The sequence below is a fragment of the Equus przewalskii genome, chromosome 13 (assembly GCF_037783145.1).
Source record: "Equus przewalskii isolate Varuska chromosome 13, EquPr2, whole genome shotgun sequence".
Lineage (NCBI taxonomy): Eukaryota > Metazoa > Chordata > Mammalia > Perissodactyla > Equidae > Equus > Equus przewalskii.
The window spans coordinates 66,134,136-66,159,046 of NC_091843.1; the positions used below are offsets into that span (position 1 = coordinate 66,134,136).

Below are 24,911 nucleotides of genomic sequence, written 5' to 3' on the forward strand. Positions count from 1 at the left end.
GGCTGAAATGAAAGCAAACAGGTCCAAACCACAACACACGTGGGGGAACCTGCCAAGATGAGCACATTCAAAAGACGGTGACCTGTGTGGGATCTACTCAGCTTTGAACACTCTCCCAGAGGCCAAATTTCCTCTACATTTGGCACAAGGAGCAACATTTTAAAAATACAGCCGAGAAGCCTTAGCTCCTTAGACCAGCTCTGAAAATAGCTAAGTTTCACAACTGCTATACAAAGAATTCTTCTTGAGAACTACTGCATTCTGGGAATTTTTTTTTAATTGGGCTTATCTAAAAAAGTCACCCTCAGTAATCAAGAAACTGCTCCATATGCTTGAACTGTTTTTAGCAACACACAGCAATGCCATTTAAGAGAAACCAGCTATAACATAAATGTCTAAATATATAGAACAAAAATGTCATCATGTGAACAAAATCCTTTTCAAGAGCTACCTGAAATGAACCATTCAGAATACAGCCATTTCTTCGGAAATGGACTCTCCTAAGCATGACTATTATCCTATTATTGGTCTAGCGATATCTAGAACCATCTAGTTTTAAGTCAGAATCATCTTGGAGTTCACCTACCCGGAAGCTCTGATTATAGAGAAGAGGACACTTAGGCCACGAAGGCAGGGGCCTGCCCAGAGCCATGCCGGCAGGTCCAGGTGGCCTGGCTCCAAGTCCAGGGCTCCTTCGATTTCATCATGCTGTGCTTCTAGCCCGTGGTTCCCAAACGTGTCTATACATTGACATCATCCAGGAGCTTCAAAAAAATACCAACGTCTATGCTCTACCCCAGATTTGTGATGTAACTCATCTAGGGTATGGCCTGGGCTCTGAAATTTTTAGAAGATCCCCAGGTGATTCCAATATGCAAACATGTTTGGGCACTTGCCAGACAGAAGTTATCAGACACAAGAATTTCACTCCTGTAAGTTGCTCCTTTTTTTTTAAATCAGTAATTATAGCCATATTAGCGGATATCATTTTTGGCTGCTTCCAATTGCTAACAACCTATCCCTAAGGCCTTCTAATGTACTATTTCTAATCCATTGTGAGCTTAAAATAGATACTAACCAAACTTGTTAAACCTGGATATAAAATAAAAATCAATCTGTGCTGAATGAGAACTAGGCTTCTCCATCTGCACACACTTTGGTATAGTTCTTTGAGCTTCTTAGAAGCCGTTGTCAGGTATAGTCTTTGGGAAACAGTTTGGCAATTTCTTATAAAGTTAAACAAATGCTTATTAAATAACCCACCTACCCTACTAGTAGGTATTTACCTAAGAAACTGAAAACATACTTCACACAAAGACGTGAAGGTTTATAACAGTTTGATTCATAATCATCAAAAACTGGCAACAGTCCAAACGTTCACCAACAGAAAATGGCTAAAGAAATTGTGTTCCACCTATACGATGGAATACCACTCAGCAATGAAAAGGAGCAACCTAGGATTGCACTAAATGAAAGAATCAGACAGAAAATGCTACATACGTGTGATTCCACATATGACACATGCTGGAAAACGCAAAACTATCGAGACAGAAATCAATCAATGACTGCCAGAGGCTGGGGTTGGGAGGAACAGACTACAAAGAGGCACAAGAAAATTTGGGGAGTGAAGAAAATATTCTATATATTGACCATAGTGCTAACTACACTCCATCCACAAATGGATACTACACTTGTCAAAACTCATCAAACTATGTACCTTGAAAGGGTGACTTTTACTGCATATAAATTATACTTCAATAAACCTGACTTTAAAAATAAAAGAAACTTGTCATATATTTCCAAGTTTTTGATGGTCCTCCAAATTTCAAAATTCTTCAAATTGTACAATCTTAGAATCAGAAGGAATATTAATTTTTAGGCTGTCCTACCTATGTTTGAACACCTTCAGTGACAGATAACTACCTCTCAAATTGGTTCACTTCACTTTCTACAGCTCTGCTACAATGTCCTTTTATTTACATATATAACTATATCTGTAACTATGTATACACACACGTAGACATACACATGTACACTTACACACATACAGGCAGAGAGATATGGATACACACACATTCCTGTAGCTTCTACTCATTTTTTTGTGTGCTTTACTTCAACTGGATAAATTAATGACTCATCCACATTATTTCTTATTCAATATCCTCTAAAAGCACTTTGTACTTCAGGTTTTCAAACTTCTTGCTCTTTTCCTCAAAACTGAAAACTTTAGAACTGTTTCTATTTTCTCAATGTTTTTAAAATGCGTTTTCAAAAATCTGATAAGCAAAATCTGCCTAACAAGATAAAGCGTTTGTTTTTACCCATCATTCCTTTGAATCATTCTTCTGCTGACTGCTGATTTGGAAATCACTTATTATGAAACTGTTTTTTCCAAGGATTATGACCTCTCTACATAATTCAAAGCAAAGACCTACAAAGATAGTGGCCAAGGAGAATGACACACCAAAGCATGAATTCACACTAATCTAGCTTTTAAAATGCTAAAGAGCTACAAAGATCATTATTAAAATTTTTTCCCCTTCAAAGACTTGGAGCCACATGGACAAGTGTGACAGCACAGATACACAGATGACACACTGACAAAAGACAACTAAAGGAAGTGTATATTTTTAACAGTTTAAATTCATGGTGTGAGAAAAGGAATGTCACACTTACAATGAACTGCTACACGACTAAGTGACAATGATGCTCCTTTTAGTCATCAGTTTGCCATTCTTTATGCATGGTAAAACACAACTAGAAATTTTTGCAAATTATTTTGCCAATCTTTGGAGCTTAATGTTTTTACTAAAAATCCCTGAAATCAGAGCAACTACCTCTTAACTACTATATTTTGAAATATTATTCCAAAGATCTCCTTGAACTTAGAGGAATACAGAGAAAACCTACTGAATCAACAAGTCAAACATTTCAAATATAATCATGTTAGCGTTTTACAACAACAGTTTCAGTTCTCACCATTAAAAAATTCGTAATTGTAGTATACATATTTGCAATAATATAATGACACTTTACATTCATCTGCTCATGCAGTCCTTAATACACATTATGATATTATGTTCATACAAGTAGTTAACAAACAGAAAAAGAAAGAGATAACTCACCAGACTAGATCCCAGAAGACGTCACTGTACAATTTCCAATGAGTCCCAAGAGAACAGAGGCATAATAATTTTTCTGCTCTACTCCAGATACTAAACATGAAATATAAAAATAAACCTTTAATTTAACAAGTAACACAAGTTATAAAGCAATTATACCAATTCTAGCTGCAAAACAGGATGAAACTAGCAGGACGTACTAACATCAGGTACAGGAGGTATAGAATTCAATATTAATTAACTTAATTAAAGTAATTTTGAGTTTGTTGAGCTAAATGAAACCTGAAATACTTTATCATGCTTGTCCCTCTGTGTTCTGTTGCTCAAACTCTACCTGGAGACTAAGAGTAGCTTCACTGGGCTAAATAAAGAGACAAGAAAAATTAGGGGTTTAAATATTGGTTCCGCCACCCTACTCCTACTCACGTATCCTAGGGAAAATAGATCGCTGAGGCTGGGGTTAAAAGAACAGGTCCTAGCCCCCAGCTAAGAACTCTGCCTCTTGACCTTGCATAAATAGCAATCTTTAAAATGAGCACAATACCATCGTTCCTCCCTCATACAGTTGTTATGTGGATAAAATGAGATAAGGTAGAGGAACGTGTCTTGCATCCTGCAAAGCCCTTTAGAAGAGCGTGATGTTGTTGTTGTGTAATTAATTTTTGATGTCTACTGATTTTAGCCCTAAAATAGCAACAATAAAAATCCCTCCTAAGACCGCTCTGAGGCAAATGATCAGAAGGCTCTTGGAAAACATTTTTTTAAGAGAACAACTTGAAAAACACTTCTTTAGCATTATCAGATTGCTTAAGGTTTCCAGCATGTTGTCTGTGCCTTCCTCTCTTACCTGGGGAGGTAACGTGTAAGAGAATCTCTCTTTATCTTCTACCTCCCCAGTTAACTACATTAATTTCTTGAGACCAAGAAAACTCCCCAAAGTCCTTTCCACCTGTAAAGCTTTCTTTGGTTGTTGGGTTTCCTGATGTTGTGTTCAACTTAGGTGGGGGGGCCTCAAAGGAGCTGAGTGATTCATTTTACCTACACGGGTTCACAGAGCCTGAGGAAGTGGCAACAGGCCAACAAGTCCTCTAACAGAATACAAACAGCAAGGGAAAGGTAAGGAGTTTGTCACTTTTTACTTTCCTTACCAGGGCAGAGAGTTTCATCCAAAGGAAAGGGATAATTAGTAAATTAAAGATATTTGCCTCCTCAGCCTGAGAAACTTGAAGGAGTTAACCCACCAAGAACTGTCACTCCCAACATAAACATGTTTATCAGCCTTTGGAACTTCTTTAGATTTAGATAACAGACATGCTCCCTTTCATTTCTTTTGCCACCAATTATTTTCATATTGGGTAACCAAGAAACCTAGATAATGAAGACTTGCTTCCACTCCACCAATGAAGCCTCTGGTTTTAACATAAAGTGAACTGTAACGGAACAAAAATGATCTAACAATAAACATTTTTATTTATAATTAATCCCAAAGAATTTCCCCAATACCAATGTTGTAAAGTTCAAACGGATTTCTTATTTAAGTAAGTGGCTTTTTAATGGGGGAAGAGGGGAAAAAAAACTAATATTTTTTAGCATGTTCTATACGCCAAAAGCTGTATGAAAGTTATATCATTTAATCTTAACATCTACTCCATGAGGAAAATACTATCCTCGTTTTAAAGTATTCGATCAAGTAATACCATCTGAGAGTCACAGCAGGAATCTGAACCCCAATCCATCTGAGTCCAAGGCCCACTGATGTTGCTTTAGACACGCGCGCAGCCTGTGTTCAGTGATAAGCCGGGGTGTGTAGCTTTTTACACAATAATCATGTTCCTAAAAAATGTATATTAATTAACTACTGTAAATGGAATCCTATTTTAAATGTGTGGGGAGGCACTTTATTTAAAAGCTTTATTGCCCCAATTGTGAAATGGCTGGAGGAAGGTAATTTTAACCACTAGCTCTAGGGTTATTTCCAGTTTGAAAAATGTTAGGATTCCAAGGCCTATAGTAGAGAGTCTTATACAAAATCATTCTAGATCATTAACTCTTTCTCCTAAAAGCTTACAGGATTTTTTTTTAATCACAAATTCTAAGGCAGGAAAAAAATATACCAACCAATACTTGCTGGTTATATGACTGGATGGCAAATACAGATAAATATTTCCACTTCATTTTTCAGGGCTACATCTATCCCAAAGTGAGAGAGATTTCATTTAGAGTTTTAGAAATTTAGATTGAAAACCCAGAAGCAGGAACACTGGAAAAATATGAATCTGTTCTAATTCTAAAAAAAGAATAGTTTTCAAAAACAATCTAACGTCTCATTCAAACTTTCCTATAATTTGCATCATGTATTTGGTGATAGAGTCTTTTCAAGCTTTAAATGCATTGGAAAGATATGTTTTCCAACACTCCCTTCAATCCCAAAAGAAAAATCAATCTAAAACTTCATTCTGGATTTGAAAGCAGAGGAGCCTTAAAGCAATTATCCACCTCCTGCACAGGAGCTGCTGTGGAAGTCTAGGAAATGGTTGGTAATTTCATAGTAAACAAAGTGTAGTAACTGATTATCCCTATTATGCCAGTGCCAAGCTAAAAATAGAATACAAACACAGAGTCCAGGGGAGCGAGACACAGGGCGAAACCAAGGTGCAGAGCGCCTTCCATTTCTCACTGTTTACTCATTTCTGCCTCTGCCTCCTGCTTTGTGTGTAATTGCACACTATCTGTGCACAGGTGCTCAGAAGAGGATGACGAGGACAAGATGGTGAAAAAGAGGAAAAATTAAAAAATAAAAAGAACAAGGCCAGAAACGAGTACAAGAATATACTTCTTTAAGAGACTGCCTATAAAGGAATCTAGCAAAAACTTATACTAAAGGCTTTGCCTGCATCTCCCACGAAAGATGGTTATATCAAAGTCCCCAAAATATATACCTTCCAAATAACATTTTTAAAATACTTTAGAAATCAATAAATCTCTAACACTTGCAATTGATTCTGGCCAATATTTTGAACATGAAGGCTTGGCAAGATATCAATGGATCTCCTCTCAAAAAAGGTCAGTCAGCAAGAAGGAAAAGAATTCCAGCGAAATTCTTACAAGATGGACTAAATGTTGCATAGAAAAACAGACGGAATTAAACAGAGCAAAGGCTAGAGTATATAATGCTTCCAGCTACAAGCAGCTGAAACAACCAGAAAGTCCTGTGACATTACCCTGTAAGCAATGAAAATAGGAAAAATAAAGCATGGCCAAGAGCTGCCCACAGGCCTCTGCATAAGGAAACCATGGGTGACTAAGCAGAAGACACTCAGCATTTGACTGCAAATGAAGATTCTACAAATGGAAAGTTTGCAAACATTAACTAGCAAGTGTGTCAAATTTCTCAGGCAAGGTGACAGATAGCACAAGTAAATAAAGAAGAATGTCCTTCAAAAGTAAGGTGACCATATGTCTCAGTTCATAGCCATGCCCTGACATAATTATTTACAGCACCCTCTTAATCTGGAAAAAGTGTCCCAGTTTGGCAATTATGTTGTTATCCTACTCAAATGTCATATGTAACAATGGGAAGGCAACAAATTTAAAGAGAAAGAAAGGCACACCCTTCTGCTTAGGTAGTGGCTTCCCATACAGATCTGAGGACTGTTTCTTTGGGTGTATCCACTCAGCCATTCAATTTTTCATTTCCTCATTCAACAATGTTTCATGAGTCTTATCATGTCCCAGCATTGTACAGGCACCAGAGCAAGTACAAAAAGTGAAGCCTGAGACCAGGCAGGAGGGGAAGACAGACAGACGTGGAAATATAAACCTGAATGTCACTGGGAACCCAGAGAAGGGAGTGGTTTTGCCCAAAATGTAGAAAGCTCCACATGGAAATGTTCAGACCCACACAAAATCCCTACACAAAAAAAGCCACAAGTCTCAGGCTTCAGCACAGATCCACTAACAAAATAGCAATATGAAAAAATTTAACAATCACTTCCAAATCACAGGGTTATAAATACAAAGGCCAGCACACAGCCTGGGCAAATTTTGGTAAATAAATCCCACTAACCATTAAAGATTATTATTATGGAAAGCAAGATAAATTTAGGCAAAGAAAATTGGTAGAGTAGTAGTTACAGGTTCTAATACTAGCTCCCAAAACACGAAGGAAAAAAAAATGGAAATGTAGTATTTCTCAGAGTGGCTATCTGAGGAGAGACCAATAATAAAAAGCATTGGGGAAAAAAATAGTTAACAGTTCCATTCAGACTAATGAAAATATTTGGCAACCACTAGTCTTAAAGATTACTCTGAAAACAAGCAAAAAAGGGAACGATCAAAACATCTCTCAGGAACACAACACTGAGCAGAAATGAAGGGGTTTAAGTGCCAAAGTACAATACACACAAGGGAAACAGAATCCTCAGCTGCACCTACATGCCACCTTAGAGGTTACCTTAAATAATCTTACTTTTCCATTTTCGACCAGTAAAAACTAAATCACCAGTAATTTTTAGAAGAGGTGTTAAGTAAGGTGTGACTTTTCTGAAACCATCCTTGACCTTACAAACAAATCATTCACCTGGCCAAGCAGTAAGACAACCCCTAACAGGGTCAGTTAGACAGAAATGTGTTTCTCTTTCTAATATCAGTTCTTTTAATAGCAACCCCCTCAAAGTGCAGCATTTAGTTTCTATTTCTGCAAGGAGAAATTAGGGCTAGAAAAACCAATGTCTTCTTATCATTACGTGAAGTCATCCTTCTACTTTTAGAAAAAAATTCCGTTTCACTACAAATATGACTGACAGTAACTAGAACTGAAAATCTACATTCAGTCTTTACAAGAAACTTGTCCCTCAGGAAGCATAACGAAACGGGAGAGGTGCACACAGTGGAAATGGCTAACCTTCCAGCTTAGAACCAGGAACTTCCTTTGAAAGGCTAGTGATGAAATCAGAATTCTCTCTGGAAGAAAAGAGCCAATTTCCCCCCAGAATCCTCCGTGAATCAGTGAAGAAAATTTAAATTCTGTATATGAAGCTTTATTACTCCCATCACACTAAATACTTTTAAGGGTTAATGTGTACAATAGCTCTTAAAGTATACAAAATTATAAGTAAACAAATTCACTGACCATTATGTAAGGTCCATAAATATCCTAGCCATCTTATATCACTAATCCTTATATTTCATCCTAGCCATTTTATTAAGTTTATAATGCATACACAGTTACGTAAGGAAAATGCTGAGAAATCTGTGAAACATTCATTAAAGATCATTGTGTAAGCATAAATCGTGGTCTTGAATTAATAAAGTACCAGAAGCTTCCACAATAATGCCCAATACTGTATTTTGAAATGACCAGGAAAATAAACTTTGGGAAGAGGTCATTTCTCTCTCTCTAGTGTCTAACCTGCTCGACAGGGTTAAATAAACAACGCAACTAACAACTCTAAATTGTAGGGCGGCTCATGTGAGAAAAACAATGTAAAATGAAAAGTCCAGTAACGTCAGAAACGTTGTGCAAGAATTGTTCTTTCGAGTAGAAGTAGCAAGCACCTTATAAAACGCTACTGCCTCCATTCTTCCTCTCTCTCAAATGAATTTAAAGTTCCCAGGCCCAGTTTTACCTGTGCACCACAGCCATTCACATACACACTCAGCATCTTGGCTCGACAGAAATCACTAACCTCCCCGGGTGCAAAGTCGCCTGGGTGGAGAGGCAGAGAGACCCTAAGGATGTGGAACACTTGCAAGGGGAAAAGGACGGGGCCATCATTCCCTTCGAGTTCCCATCTCCTTTCTGGCAGAGATTTGCAGATTCCACCACTAGAGAGAGTTTGGCAGCTTCACAATGAGGCCGCCTGCTCAAGGTCTGACGGCCGCCCGCCTGGAAACCCCTTTTCTCCGCTTCCCACCCGCCCCGAAGTCCACCCGCGACAGGTGGGGCGAGGGCGGCGATGCCCAAGGGCATCTGCCGCTTTCGCTCCTGGCCAGCGCCCGGCCCCAGTGCCCACGCGCGCCCCCGGCCACGGCCGGCCGGCTGCCCCCGCCGCATCGGTACACGAGCAGCGGGCTGCGGGCTCGCGGCGGCCTCGCCCCCGGATCGCCGCGCGGGTGAGAAGGGCCGGCGAGATAAGGCCGCCAGGGCTGCCCCGAGGCGCTATCTGGCCCGGGCAGCCGCAGCCGGCGCGCGCGTCGAGGGGCACAGCAGACCCGGGAAGCAGCTGCTTCCCGGCGGGGCCCCTGCCCGCCGCCCCGCGGAGCGGGCACGGCGGCAGAGCGAGCGTGCGCGCCAACGCGCCCCGACTTCCGCGCCGCTGCAGCGCGGGAGAGGCGCTCCGGGCCGCCAGGCGCCCGCACCTCCCGGCGAGCGCACGCCGCGCGCACACGGGGGCGCACGCCCCCGCACACTCACTCACACGCGCTGCACACTCACGGCGTCTCCGGCCCCACCCCTGTGCCAAGGAACCGCGGGATCCCAGCACCCCGCAAGGGCCCCACCCAGTTCACCGGCCCCCGGTCCCCCTACTCGGGTGCCCGAGCACCAGCCCGCCGAGGTTGGGGGCTGCTGGGGCCGCCTCGCCGCCCATCCCGGAGGCCCACCCGGCCGGGGTTCCCCAGCACCGCGCGGGCACCGCGCGCCCGGTCCCGACACGAGGCAGGGAGGAAGGGGCGGCGCCGCAACGGGGGCTGGCACCGAGGATCGGTGACTGGGGCACCCTCCCAACCCACCCACCCATCACCAGCACCTTGCCTGCAGCACAAAAGGTTGCAGACGGAACCGCAGTCCCCGTGCAACCTACCGGTGGCCCACAGCTCCGCCGCCTCCGCCGTTCTGGGGCTGCGGAGCCGGAGACAAGGGCGGGAGAGGCGCAGGGCTGCGGCGCGGAGGTCTGGGCAGAGGCCACCAGCGGGTACCCTCTCCTCTCCCACCGCGCTCGGCGCCAGCTACCGCCCGGCGCAGGCCCCGCCTCCTCCTCCTCCTCCGCCCGCCCGCCTCCGCCCCCCGGCTGCGGAGGCGCAGCCCGCCCGTCAGCGCTGGGCCCGCCTCCTGCGCCCGGCTCCGACACCCGGAGAAGGGCGGACCTGCGAGGGAAAGGCGCTAAGAGGCCTGAAGAAGTTGGCGAGGGCGGGGGTGAGGGGGTGCTGACCAAGGAGGAGGGGAGGAGGAGTCCTAACACCCCTTCCCCATCCAAACCCCGCACTCCGACTGAGCAGCTCCAACTCGAAAGCTTGGCAACACTCAGGTCTCATCAGTTAACTAAGTGGTGTGGTGACGTTTGTCATTTGTGAGTCTTTGCTTAAAGGACTCAGCAAGGAGCAGAAGGAGAGAAGACCAGAAGCTCATGACATGACAAATTACAGGGTTTTAGAAAACTGCTAAATATCTAGTGAATGTGGGGGGGAGGGCAAAAGTCAGATTCATATTCTGATTGGCTTAGGTATTTTTGAGTCTTCAAACTTGATCTTTTCTATTCTCGTAAGAAATTCTTTTCTTTGATCAAGATTTTCTATTTTCAATTCATGTACATGTCCTCTGCCAAACTGGTTAATAAATTCAGCGATAAGAATATTTACTGACATTTATTTAGCTCTCACTGTGTGCCAGGCCTTTTTACATGCATTTCCACATTTACACCTCTCAACAGTTCTGTAAGGGAGTGACTAATTACCATCCACATTTTAAAGATGCAGAAAGTTTAAGTAACTTCCTCGAGGTCAAACATCTGGTTAGTGGCTGAGCTGGGTTTGAACACAGGCCATGGAACCCCCGAGTTGTTCATAATGTTGCTAATTTAGGTACCACTCTCAAGCCAAGAGAGCTTGTTCTTATTGTTCTTTTTTTTATTTAATCAAAATGCTTTATCTGAATATAAAAGTCATATATTTGGTGTAAATTAATGCAAATTTAAACAAATCTTGATTCAAACTTGTTCCAAAAGCTATATATGCACCTGATAATATAAAGGCAAATAAATCTGAATACCTCTATTTCAACAGAGTGATGCCCAGAGGCTGCTCAGCTAGAAAACGTTTTATGCTATCTCTATGCGCCCTAAAATAAAATGGGAAGGGCGAGGGAGACGGAAATTTTGACTAACATTCTCTAAAGAACAATTTTAAAAATATAAATTACTTTATTTCCAACATAGATATGTATGTAACTTCTCAAATACAGAACCTGGCACAACATAGTATGTGTTGGATAAATAAATGGATGGACTTTTTTTTTTTTTGCATCAGTACTTTAAGAGAACACACTGAAAGTTATTTCAGACTATAATCTGCTTGACACAGTAGTGTATTGTTCTGATGATCATTTCATAAAACCACCTCCAAAACACTGTATATTTTATATTCAGAAACTTGCTTTCATTGTGTCCTGTCTGAAATCTTATAACCTTTTCCGAAGAATGCCTTGTACTTGCCCTTTGCTCTGAAAGTTTGACAATGTTCTTTGGCCAAAAGCAATAAAGTTCTGATTTGGCTTTAAGTTTATTAGGCCCGAGCCTAACCCTCCTGAGAGGGACTTGTCTCCAAACTGCCTTCCTCCATGGGTGGTGCTCCTGCTCCCATCCTAGCCCTAACTGCTCACCCAATCAAAACTTCAGGCAGTTCTAGAGTGTCACAAAGAACACCTAATAAACCAATTCACCAGGCAGTTAATGGCTGATAATAGCTTTATGTGTGGCCCCTCAGTGATATGTCTCTGCCACTTAAAGACTCTGACTGGGTATTGTCTTAATTCAGATTAGTTGTGGCTCACAAGGGCTGTGGCTGAGGGGAGTATGGAGGCATGGAAGTAATGCAGAAGCCCTTCCCAGAGCTTTTTTGTGTTCTATAAAGATCTATTCAAGCTATAAAGAAAAACAGCGTGCTGGGGCCAGCCTGGTGGCACACTGGTTAAGTTCGCACATTCTGCTTCAGCGGCCCAGGGTTGGCTGGCCGGGATCCCGGGTGCAGACCCAGGCACCGCTTGGCAAGCCATACTGTGGCAGGCATCCCACATATAAAGTAGAGGAAGATGGGCATGGATGTTAGCTCAGGACCAGTCTTCCTCAGCAAAAAGAGGAGGACTGGCAGCAGATGTTAGCTCAGGGCAAATCTTCCTAAAAAAAAAAAAAAAGAAAGAAAGAAAGAAAGATAAAAAGAAAAACAGCATGCTTATAAAGAATTAGGCACAAAGGGAGACTAGACCTTGTGGTCGGAAAGGCCTTCTGAACCTAGAGAGTCAGACACCCCATCTCAAACGCCCCTTGTAAGTTACATCTTTGCCTCAAGGTATCCTTTCAAAAAAAAAATCACTTTAAAATGGCAGTTGTCTGGGAAGATTATACATTGACGTAAATAGTGTCACCTAGCAAACAGCCATCTTGAGAGAACACAATAGATAAATTTGCCAACACAGTGGACATAAAACAGAAACTACAAAGCCAGGTGTGCAAGAAATACCACATTGCCTTCTTTTCTCTAAACCCACTTGTTTCAGGCAGAGTCTAAACAGGAAACCTTCAAATATTTACTGACAGAGATAATTGAATGCGAGGAATTGGTAACACAGGTAATAGAAGAACTCAGAAGCTAAACAAGGGTTGGTGAGGTAATCCAGAAATTAGCAAGCGCAGCCTCTAGCTGGAGAAATGAAGAAGGCAGCAGGGTTACTGGAGCCCAGGCGCCGGGAGCCTGGCCAGCCAGGTAGGAGCTGCTGCCAGAGGAGAGACAGCCACTGCCAAAGAAGCCATCTATGGCAGGGAAAATGTACCAGAGATTCTCCTCTCCCCCTGCCCTCCAATATCCTGCCAGTGCCTTCCATTTAGCCAAACCTAGACACCAGCTGCCATGAGAGCCAGGGAAACAGGCTACAGGGGTCAGCCCCCCTGTAACACAGGGGCAAATAGGGGAAGGGCACAGAATGTGAATCCCGGGGAAAACAGGCCCCAGATCAACACATCATTTTATTTCACTTTCAAGTCTTCAGTCTTTCTTAAGGTTTTTCCCCCGCTCCCTTGGGTAGGATCAAAGTTCCAAGAGCATACGCCATGCCAGGTCACAGGTAGGTGGTAATGGCAGGGAGTAGGAGGAGGTCCTTTGGTTTATACTCATCTGTCCACAGAGGTTTCTATTGTCCCTTCCCAGAGCTGCCACCTACAGCTACAGGCTGCAGTACACAACATGTCCATAGATGGGATGGTCACTACCCTAAACACCTACCCTAACATTTGGTCCCTCCATTCAGCTCTTTCCTGTTCCAGGACCACACTTGGAGCCAGAGAATATTTCTAAGCTGTGGGACCATCCTGCTAAGCCTCACATTATCACTTATTTACATTTGGGGTCCTATATCAAATATAATATAGGCAGGTTAAAAGTAAAAAGATGGAAAAAAGATATATCATGGAAACATTGTTGAAAACAAAGCAAGAGTAGTTACACTAATATTAGACAAAGTGGACTTCAGAGCAAGGAAGATTACCAGAGATGGGAAGGGACATTATATAAGGCTAAAATGGTCAGTGTACCCAGAAGACCAATGTATGTACACCAAACAGCAAAGCTGGAAAAATGTAAAAGACAGGCTGATAGAACTAAACAGAGAAATAGGCAAAGATACAATTATAGTTGAAGACTTCAACACCCCTCTGTTAACAATTCATGGAAGAACTAGACAATAAATCAGCAAAGATCAACAACACCATCAATCAACAAGATGTAATTGACATCTATGGGACACTCCATCCAAGAACAGAAGAAGGCCCAATCTTTTCAAAGCCCATGGATATACCAAGAGAGACCACATCCTGGTTCATAAAACAGATCTTGACAAATTTAAAAGAATTGAAATCATACAGAGTGTCTTCTCCAACTACAATGAAATCAAACTAGAAATCAAAACCAGAAAGATAACAGGAAAATGGCCAAACACTTGGAACAAAACAACAAACTTCTAAATAATCCACAAGTCAAAGAGGAAATCTCAAAAGAAATCAAAAAATACATTTATTTAACTGAGTGAAAATGAAAATATGACATGTCAAAATGTGTGGGACACAGGTAAAGCAGTGCTGAGAGGGAAATTTGTAGCACTAAATGTGTACCATAGAAAAGAGGAAAATCTCAGATCAATAATCTAGGCTCCTATCTCAAGAACCTAAAAGAAGAACAGCAGAATAAACCCAAAGCAAGCAGAAGGGAAGAAATAAAGATAAGAGCAGAAATAAATGAAATTGAAACAAAAAAAGACATGGAAAATGAATGAAACAGAAAGCCGGTTCTTTGAAAGAATCAAGAAAGCTGACAAACCTCTAGCAAAACTGACTAAGAAAAAAAGAAAGAAGTCTCAAATGACCAATATCAGGAATGAAACAGAGGATGTTATCACAGACCCTGCAGATGTTAAAAAGATAATAAGGAAATACTATGAACAACTCTATACTCATAAATTTGACAACTTAGATGAAATAGACCGATTCCTTGAAAAATACCCACAACACACCAATATGAAATAGTAATATGAACAACCCTATAACTGTAAAGGGAATGTAATTTATAATTTTAAAACATCAGTTGGGATCCCGGGTGCGGACATGGCACTGCTTGTCAAGCCACGCTGTGGTGGGCATCCCACACGTAAAGTGGAGGAGGATGGGCACAGATGTTGGCTCAGGGCCAGTCTTCCTCAGCAAAAGAGAGGAGCATTGGCAGCAGATATTAGCTCAGGGCTAATCTAAATAAATAAATAAATGAATAAATAAAACTTCAAAAAAAGCAATTTCTGGGCCTAGAGAACTCTACGATACATTTAAAGGAAAATTAACACCAGCTCTGCACAACCTCTTCCAGAAAATAGAATAGGAGTGAACACTTCTTAATTTATTTTATGAGGCTAATATTATTCTGATACCAAAGTGAGAAAAAGACATTATTAAAAAAGAAATCTAGGGCTGGCTTGGTGGTACAGTGGTTAAGTTTGGCGTGCTGTGTTTCAGCAGCCCAGGTTCATGAGTTCAGATCCTGGGTGTGGACCTCATCACTCATCAAGCCATTCTGTGGTGGTGACCCACATACAAAATAGAGGACGATTGGCACAGATATCAGCTCAGGGCCAATCTTCCTTCAAGCAAAAAGAGGAAGATTGGCAACAGATGTTAGCTCAGGGCTGGTCTCCCTCACAAAAAAAAATGGGAGAACTCTACAGACAAATATCCCTCAAGAATATAGATGCAAAACTCCTCAACAAAATATTAGCAAACAGAATTCAGCAATATATTTTTAAAAGTATATACCGTGACAAAGTAGTGAGTTTATTCCAGGGGTGCTAGACTGATTTGATATTCAAAAATCAATCAATGTTATTCACCATAGTAGCAGATTATAAAGGAAAATTTGTGTGATCTCATCAATTAATAGAGAAAAGGCATTTGACAAAATTCAACACCCATTCATGATAAAAAAAAACGCACACACACACAAAAATGGGAGTAAAGAGGAAGTTCCTCACTTTCATAAAGAGGATCTATGAAATAGCTACAGCTGATATTATACTTAATGGTGAAAGACTAAATGCTTTCCCCTAACATTGGGGAAAAGACAAAATTGTTTACTCTGACCACTCATTTAAATGGTGCTGGAATTTCTAGCCGGTACAATAAAGCAAGAAAAGGCACACGGATTGGAATGGAAGAAGTAAAACTGACTCTGCTTGCAGATGACTTGATTGTTTATACAGAAAATCCCAAGAAATCTACCAAAAAAACAAGAACAAAAACAACAAAACACTCCTAGAATGATTTAGTGAGTTCATCAAGGTCACCAGATACAAGATTAACATACAAAAATCTAATGTATTTCTATGTAACAGTAATGACTATGTGGAAACCAAAATTAAAAATACAGTATGACTTACAAACACTCAAAAAAGAGAACTATTTAGGTATAAATGTGAGCAAAGAAATAAAGGACTTGTATGCTTAAAACTACAAAGTGCTGATGAAAGAAATCAAAGATGGAAATAAATGGAGAAACATACTGTGTGTGTGGATTGGAAGACTCAACCTAGTAAAGATGTCAGTGCCCCCCAAATGAAACCCCAAGACGTTTAATTTAATCCCTATCAAAATCCCCGCAAGGTTTTTTGTAGACACAGATGAGCTTATTCTATAATTTATATGGAAAGACACAATCCCCAGAACCGCCAAAACAATCTAAACAAAGAATGAAGTGGGAAGACTCAGTCTACCCCATTGTAAGACTTACTGTATAACTGTTGCAAATGAGACCAGTGGAACAAAATAGAGAACCCAGAAACAGATTCACAAAGATTTACCAAACTGATTCTTGACATAGAAGCAAAAGCAATTCAATGGAGGAAAGATAGCCTTTCCAAGAAATAGTGCTGGAGCAATTGGATATCTACAGGCAAAAAAAAAAAAAAATGAACTTCAACCTAAGTCTCACACTTTAAACAAAAATTAACTCAAAGTAAATTATGGACTTAAATGCAAACCATAAAACTATAAAACTTGTAGAAAAAGATAAACTTAGACACAACATAAACAGCATGATTCATAAAAGGAAAAATTGGACTTCATTAAAAGTAAAAGCATTTGCTCAGCTAAAAATCCTAAGAGGATCAAAAGACAGGCTGAAGACTGGGAGAAAATATTTTCAGACTGTGTATCTAACGAAAAAAGTAGTATCTAGAATATATAACAAATGTCTTAAAACTCAACAGTAAAAAGAGCAAATAATCCAATTAAAAATAGGCAAAAGATATGAAAAGATATTTCACTGAAGAGGATATATAGATGGCTAATAAGCACATGAAAAGATATCCAAGATCATCAGCCATTAAGGAAATGCAAAGTAAAACCGCAAGGAGATACTACACAACTATCATAATGGCTAAAATAAGACATAATGACAACACCAGATGCTGGTGAGGGTGTGGAGAAACTGAATCACTCATGCATTGCTAGTAAGAATGTAAAGTGGCCCAGCCATTCTAGAAAGCAGTAGGAAAAACACTCTGGAAAAAATTAAACATGCAGCTACATACGACCCAGCAACCACACTCCTGAGCATTTTATCCAGAGAAATGAAAACTTACATTCATCCGACAACCTGTACGCAAATGCTCACAGATTTCACAATAATAATGCTCAGCTTTATTCGTCATAGTCAAAAACGAGAAACAGCCCAGATGTCCTGCAGTGGGTGAATGGTTAAACTGTGGTGCATCCGTACTGTGGAATACCACTCAGCAGTAAACAGCAACAAACTACCGATACATGCAGCAACCTGGATGAAGCTCTGGAGAAGTAGGCTGAGAGAAAACAATCTGAAAAGGCTATAAATGGTCTGATTTCATTTATGGAACATTCTTAAAATGAGGAAATTATAGAAATGGAGACAGATTAGTGGTTGCCAGGAGTTAAAGGAGACGGAAGGAATGGGGTGGGAAGGAAGTGGATCTGGCAGCAAAGGGTTACCGTGAGGGATGCTCGTGGCTGAGTGTTCTGTATCATGGTGTGATATTGCACTATAGTTATCAATGGGGAAAACTGGGTAACGGGTACAGGGGATGTCTGTATTATTTCCTATAACTGCATGTGTACATAGAATCATCTCAAAGTAAAACGGTTTTAGAAATTGGAGAAGTATAAAAACAACACATCTGCATATTTAGAAAATATCTCTAGAAGTATACCCAAGAAGCGGAAAATATTAGTTGTCTCTAGGGAGGAAGACTTGATGGCTGTGGCCCAGGGGTGGGAGGTAAACCTTTTACTGTATATTCTTTTGTGTGTTTTGAATTTTGAACTATGCAAAATTAATGCCTATTCAAAAATTAAATTTTAAGTATCAATTTTAAAATTCCTCAGCCAATCAAAGCGTGATGCTTTCCAACTGTTAACAGTCTTAATTAGTCTGTTAACTTCCTATTCAGAAATTACGTGAAGTGGCTTTTCTTACCTTTCTAATCGTTTAAGTAACCTATTGCAGTATGGCAACTTCTTCTTCCCAGACACTTAGCCAAAATCTTTATTTTTTTAAAATTATGATTCACTTCTATATACTCATTCTTTTCCAGAATAAAAAGGAGTTCCTGGAAAAAAAACATTGTTCTTATTTGTTCCTATTGCTGTGAACTATTTGCACATTTATGGATCCGCTGGAGCAGGCTTGACATCCTACCTTGCTATGGAATTACTTTACAAGATACCATGTGATAAAATAGAGACAGCATGGACTTTGAAATCATACAGTCCAGGATTTCTAGCCAGATATTGTTCAAATTATTTAACCGATCTAACCCTGCTTGTTTCCTCATCTATAACACAAACATAACACTATCCATTTTTTTCCAGATTGTGTTGAGTATTAATACAACCTGTATACAGTGCCTGAGATGTGGTAGTGGCTCAAGAGCTAAAATTATTGAAAGAAAAGTTTAGTTGCAAAAAACAGAGGTCCACCAAAGTAACTAAGGGTGGGGATATTTTATGGACACACTTCTCAGAAAACAAGGGCAGGAAACAAAGTACAGGTGACCTTGTGGAAACTTACAAGTCAGCCAGAGCCTAGAGTCTTTTTCTCTCTGTCTATCAGAGGCCTTATGGTCTGTCTCTTGTTATATTCGACTTCTCCTCCAAGAACAATATTGGGGATAGAGACTCCTGCAACAGGGGAAGCACAGGGAGTGGGAGTCTGCAGGAGGGGCACCTAACCTCACCTTGAAGAAGTCACGCTTTCTTTTTTTTTTTTTTTTTTTGAGGAAGATTAGCCCTGAGCTAACCATTGCCAATCTTCCTGTTTTTGCTGAGGAAGACTGGCCCTGAGCTAACATCCATGCCCATCTTTCTCTACTTTACATGTGGGACGCCTGCCACAGCATGGCTTGCCAGATGGTGCCATGTCCGCACCTGGCATCTAGACCCGTGAACCCAGGGCTGCCAAAGCAGAAGGTGCGCACTTAACCGCTGCACCACGGGGCCAGCCCCGCAGAAGCCACTCTTTAACATAATACCATGATGATGCTCTTCTTGTACAGAGGAGACATCTTTAGAATATTGGAGACATGAGGGAAGGTCATCTTTTCTGTTATAATATGGCAGATGCATATTGTTTTCTGTAGATCCTCGTGCTTCTATTTATAGTCATTGCTGGCTCCTCTTTTATAGAAATGTTTTCTAAGGGTACCTATGAATGTATGTTCCTCAGCACAATATTTAAAACTGTAGTTCTCTGCCTTCTCCAGCGATCCATATCCCCCTTCTTGTTCAGTTTGTCTTGAAGGTATTTCTGGCATTCAACCCATTCATTGAATTGCTCTTGTTTAGCATCTGTTTCCACCTCTAAAATGTAAGCCCCGTGAAGGGAGAGATTTTTATCCCTTTTATTCACTGCTGTATTTCCTAGCATCTTAAATGTTCCTGGCACATATTAACCAATTGATAAATGTTTGCTGAGTGGATAAAAGAATTCCTGAACTTTACCTCCATTTTCTCATTCATCATAAACAGAGACTCTTCCTTTGTTGATTAAATATATCTCAGTCCTTCAGAAATCATATACTATATTCCAGTAATTCTAGATTTACTTCTCAAATTTCCTTTCAGAGTTGTCCTTCTGTGGTCTTTAAACTTTTCTCCATTTAATTTTTTGTTAACTCAGGATATCTGATGAAAAATGACTTCCACAACTCTGGACCACAAATTATACTTTTTAGAAATTTAATGGCTGTACAGTTGTTAGGCCGTTGAGTCTCAACTCCAAACCCACCACCCTTCTTCACTCTGCTCTGCAATATTTCTGCTTTGCCTGGTGAGCTCTGCCAGTAGGGGGCACTAGAGGGAGACTGGAAAACAGGAGGAGGTAGTAAGGACTGGAAAACAGGAGGAGGAAGTAGGGACTTGCTGCTTCCTGGTTTGCTTTTTGGGCCGCCTGCCAGTGTCAGCACAGTAAAACCTCCTCACCCCAGTAGCAGGAGTCGTTCCAGTTTTCAATTTTTCCCCCACCCTTCCCACCACCAGCACTGCCAACCTCAGAGGTCTGAGTCCAGCTCTCTGAACTTCCGGGTTCCAAGAACCCCAACTACCCTCCTTCCTCCCTTGGTCACCCCAGTCCTAGGGTGTTTCCTGTAGTTTCTGACTCCCTTTTACCTCAAGGTTCCCTTTTTGCCTTCCAGTCCCCATGAGCACCAGCAGTCAAAATGAATTGTACCTTCTCCTTTGCAAATCTCAGAGAGAGAGAGAGAGTCGAGTCTGAAACAGGAGGAAGCTACCACATAGATTACACCTGGGACACACATAGTAGCCCTACTCGCAACATGTAATAAATACACCCTTAATAAAAGCGACCGCAGTTCTCACATTTCCCTCTCTCCTTCTTATCTTGGGTAATTTCTTTCATTACAAGCAAACTTCCAATGTCAGAGAATTGTCAGCTGCATAGCCACCTAGCCAAATGAGACAACAAATCAATCTGAGCCCATTTGAACAGGTGTGTTCCTATTAAATCAGTTGATTAATGTTGTATCTACAAGTGCATGCGTGCACCTTAATTGAGGACGGTACTAACAAAAGCCACACTTCTGTAAGACATTAAACTGGTGCACATTAAATCAAACTTCTAAATATATAGGTGACATTTCCTTGATGTTTCCATATTTCTGTATTGCTTCAATAGCTACACGTGTTAGATGCATTTCTGAAATACTGTAGGTAAAGAATACATTTTTAAGATACAACTTTTCCTCTAAGTTTCCAGTTGCCATTTCGAAGTCCTCACAATAATATGTAATAACTCTCACATTCACTTCCCAAAGTATGCTGCCCTTGTCGATGTACAATTTGCATGTTCTTAGTTCTTACTTCAAACTATAATTTAGTCAAAAGAACAGTCAAATCACAGAACTTTCATATGCTCATTTCAATAATAGTACACATATGTTAATGTGCACCACACAAGCGATTTTCATTTCTTAGACTCCTTTTAATTCTACAGGATTTTTATATCGAAGTAACCATCCTACCTAAGTGTGCAGCAGAATTCATGACTAGAAGACTCACAGAGACAGAATCATATGGATCCCGATGTTCACTAATCTTAGTCTCATTACATTCATTTATGAAAAAGATGGACTTATTATAAGACCGGACTCTCCTTCTTCTGTTGTACATGACAAAAATTTTGAAGGGTTGTTGAAATGTAGGTAATTATGAAGGATAAACTTGTATTCAAAAAGTATCATACACTTTCTTTTCTCTCATCCTATGCTATAGTTTGTGATTTTTCCAACTATAAAGATCAACTTATCCATTCCCTGGAAAAATTCAGTACCCAAAGTCACACAAGAAGAATTTGGAGTAGAAAGTCCATTTAATCACTTCTCAAGGGAAATATTTCTTCCTGGTAGAGAAACCAATTTGATATGAGAAGCCTGCTTATTTAGGATTTGGGTAAGAACTTCAGATGCCATGATAGGTTTGGGCAGACCATCCAGGTCCCTTTGTTGGCCCGTTTGGACCTCTCCTTCCTGGGCAGTGCAGAAGACAACAGCCCTAAATTTTTCCCAAGTCTGAATTTTCACTCTTCCAAGCTACCCTTTCTGTTCTTTGAACGTTTAAGTATTACTTAGAAAAGACACCTGAGTGTCTTATTATGGAGCGAGCCTCTCTGTATTAAGCTCTTTCTTAACATCTGACTGCTTCTGGCCTTGTAAGGAAGTGGTACCTCCACCCACCACAATTCAGTGAGTTTAATCAACATGTTATCATGGTAAGTACCATTAGCAAACAGTCGGGTGGCTGTGACTTCCTTATAAGGCATTGTGATTTTGCACTATCACTTTATTGATTATTTTTGAAACTTAAGCCCATCCTTAATGACTCATCAGCCCAGAAATCATAAATCTGCTGTTTGGTTTCTGTGTTCTTCAGTAACGTAGCCATCTCAGAGACACTACATTTTTAACCCTATCGTAGTGACCAGGCAAATGAAAACTTTTGTTTCTCAGTACTAAATCATCAGAGTCAGACAGAAGAATGATTCTTAAAATTATACTGTGTGTGCTTGAGGTTGGTCCTCAAGTCAAACCTGGTGTGTGTGTGTGTGTGTGTGTGTGTGTGTGTGTATAAGCGGGAGGCTGAGAGGAGAGGAGAGGAGAGCAAGAGAGAGGTTGCTGATCGTCCTTTCTTCTCTAAAACCTAGCATACCTTTATCATATCTCTGTAGTCACAATTTTTGTTCTTGCTTTTCCACAGCTACAAATCCTGGACTAGCAACTTTCTTTGTTCGTACCTCTTGGGAACATACCTGTGACATACAATCAGTATCTTCATGGTCCAGATTCTCTGCTCCCTCGAATCTCCTAGCCCCCAGGATACTCAGCACAGGATTGCCGAGCATGGAGCAATGTCTCACCAATCTTTGAGGTCTTGTGGAAGGCATAGGTCAGCCCCATAGCTTTTTTTTCTCTTTTATCATTAACATCATTCAGGGCTGATGCATAGTAAGTGCACAATAAATGCTGAAGGAAGGAAAGAAGGAAGGAGGGAAAATTTTGCAAATTATTTGGCAAAAAACTGGGCACTTACGTTTTAAGACATGGTATAAAGAGATCTGAGGCAAGGGAATCCCAATACTTAGACTGTCAGAAACAAGACTTTGCCATTTTATATGTGTGGGGTTGGGGGAGGGCCAGAAATACTAACACCCATGAGATTGGTGATGGTAAAGATGATGGAGATGATGATGACAATGATGATAATTCTTACTTAAAACTTACTGATTTTTAACTGGAGGACTTAAAGAAATGAGACAAGAACAAAAATATTGATTGGCTATAATAATGTTACTCACAATTATTTACAGGAAATGCTTCCTATCTAAGCCAGGTTACTTTGTAATATGATAATGACGACAAACACTATTAAATGTATAATATTACTTTTATTATAATTTTATCCTGTTAGAATATTAATCTGTATCTACTTCTTCATAGTTGTCATGTAGTACGATGTTATGTTCATTTAGAATGTGGCATGCTTAGGACTTTAAAAGACTAAAAGTCTTTAAAAGAATCAAAGGAAATAATGCATCTATTTGCAGAAAAATTTATTTTCCCTGGTCTTGTTGAATAAGTTGTTACTTAATTATTCATGTCCTCAAATCAGATTGAATTATCTTTATAATCAGCCTTGGCAAACAAGTGCTGTTTTGTTTAAATTAACAGGCAAATTGATAGCTTAGAAATGTAACAATTTCTTATAAATGATACATACACAGATTATCAGAACCAACACAAATTAATAGCTGTCAGTGCAGAGGGGGACATGATTTGCTTTTTCTGAAATTTACAAAAAGTTTTTGGGTCAGACCTGAAACCATAAAACTTCTGGAAGAAAATATAAGCAGTACATTCTTTGACATCAGACTTAAAAGGATCTTTTTGAATACTATGTCTACTCAGACAAGGGAAACAAAAGACAAAATAAACAAGTGGGACTTCATCAGACTAAAGAGCTTCTAGAAGGCAAAGGGAACCAAGATCAAAATGAAAAAACAACCCACCAAATGGGAGAAAATATTTGCAAATCATATATCCAATAAGGGATTAATCTCCATAATATGTAAAGAACTCACACAAATCAACTATAAAAAAACAAGCAACCCAATCAAAAAGTGGGCAGAGGATATGAACAGAAATTTTTCCAAAGATATACAGATGGCCAACAGGCATATGAAAAGATGTTCACATCACCAATCAGGGAAAGGCATGTCAAAACTACACTTACTTATCATCTTATGTCCATTAGAATGGCTATAATCATGAAGACAAAAGCCAAATTTTGGAAAAGTTGCAATGAAAAAGGAATCCTCATTCACTGCTGGTGGGAATGCAAACTGGTGCAGCCACTGTGGAAAACAGTATGGAGAATTTTCAAAAAATTAAAAATAGAAATACCATATGACCCAGCTATCCCACTGCTGGGTATTTATCCAAAGAACCTGAAATCAACAAGACAGAGAAATTTATGCACCCCTATGTTTATTGCAGCATTATTAACAATAGTCAAGATGTGGAAGCAACCCAAGTGCCCATCGACTGATGATTGGATAAAGATGATGTGGTATATATATACAATGAAATACTACTTGGCCATAAAAAAGACAAAATCATCCTATTTGCAACCACATGGATGTACCTTGAGGGCATTACGTTAAGCGAAATAAGCCAGACAGAGAAAGACAAACACCATATGATTTCGCTCATATGTGGAATATAAACAAAGTTATGGACAAAGAGAACAATTTAGTGGTTACTGGGGGAAGGAAGGTGGAGGGTGGACACAAGGGGTGAAGGGGCACACTTATATAATGTCTGACAAATATTAATGTACAACTGAAATTTCACAATGTTATAAACTGTTATGGCCACAATAAAAAAAATTTTTGTCCTTAATATTCTTAAATTTTATATAATATGCCTAAATGTGGCTTTTTCTTTATTTCTCATGTTTGTCACTCTATAGTTGTTTTCACACTGAAAAAGTTCATCTTTAAGTTTAGGAAATATTAACCTCTCTCTGTTTTTATTTCTCTTTCTTTCTGGGACTCCTAATATCCAAATGTTAGCCGTTCTACTTATCGCTTCCATATTACTTAGCTTTTCTATTTTCCATGTCATTATCTTTTCCTGTTTCCTTCTGGGAGAGTGCCTCAGACAAATTTTCCATTATATTAATTAATTCCTCAGCTGTAACAATTCTACTTTTTACCTCTCCT

At 40.1% G+C, this 24,911-nt stretch overlaps 1 protein-coding gene across 15 annotated transcripts in view; it reads right to left on the minus strand.

Annotated features, from left to right (window-relative positions):
• Positions 1 to 10,130, minus strand: part of MACIR (macrophage immunometabolism regulator) — a 169,392-nt gene extending 159,262 nt beyond the window's left edge. For 6 of the 15 annotated variants that reach the window (XR_011525648.1, XR_011525649.1, XM_070571319.1 and 3 more), the window contains exons 1-2: positions 8,810 to 9,322; positions 3,126 to 3,215 (exon numbers count right to left, since the gene is read on the minus strand). Coding sequence is in view for 4 of the 15 variants with exons in the window: in XM_070571319.1 (XP_070427420.1) it covers positions 3,126 to 3,215; positions 8,810 to 9,177 (458 nt within the window). In the remaining 11 variants the exon portion in view is untranslated. Of the gene's footprint in view, positions 1 to 3,125; positions 3,216 to 8,025; positions 9,756 to 9,871 lie in introns of those variants that run through there. The other 9 variants (XR_011525652.1, XR_011525650.1, XR_011525653.1 and 6 more) reach the window with 7 other exon arrangements.
• Positions 10,131 to 24,911: the final 14,781 nt, after the last annotated feature.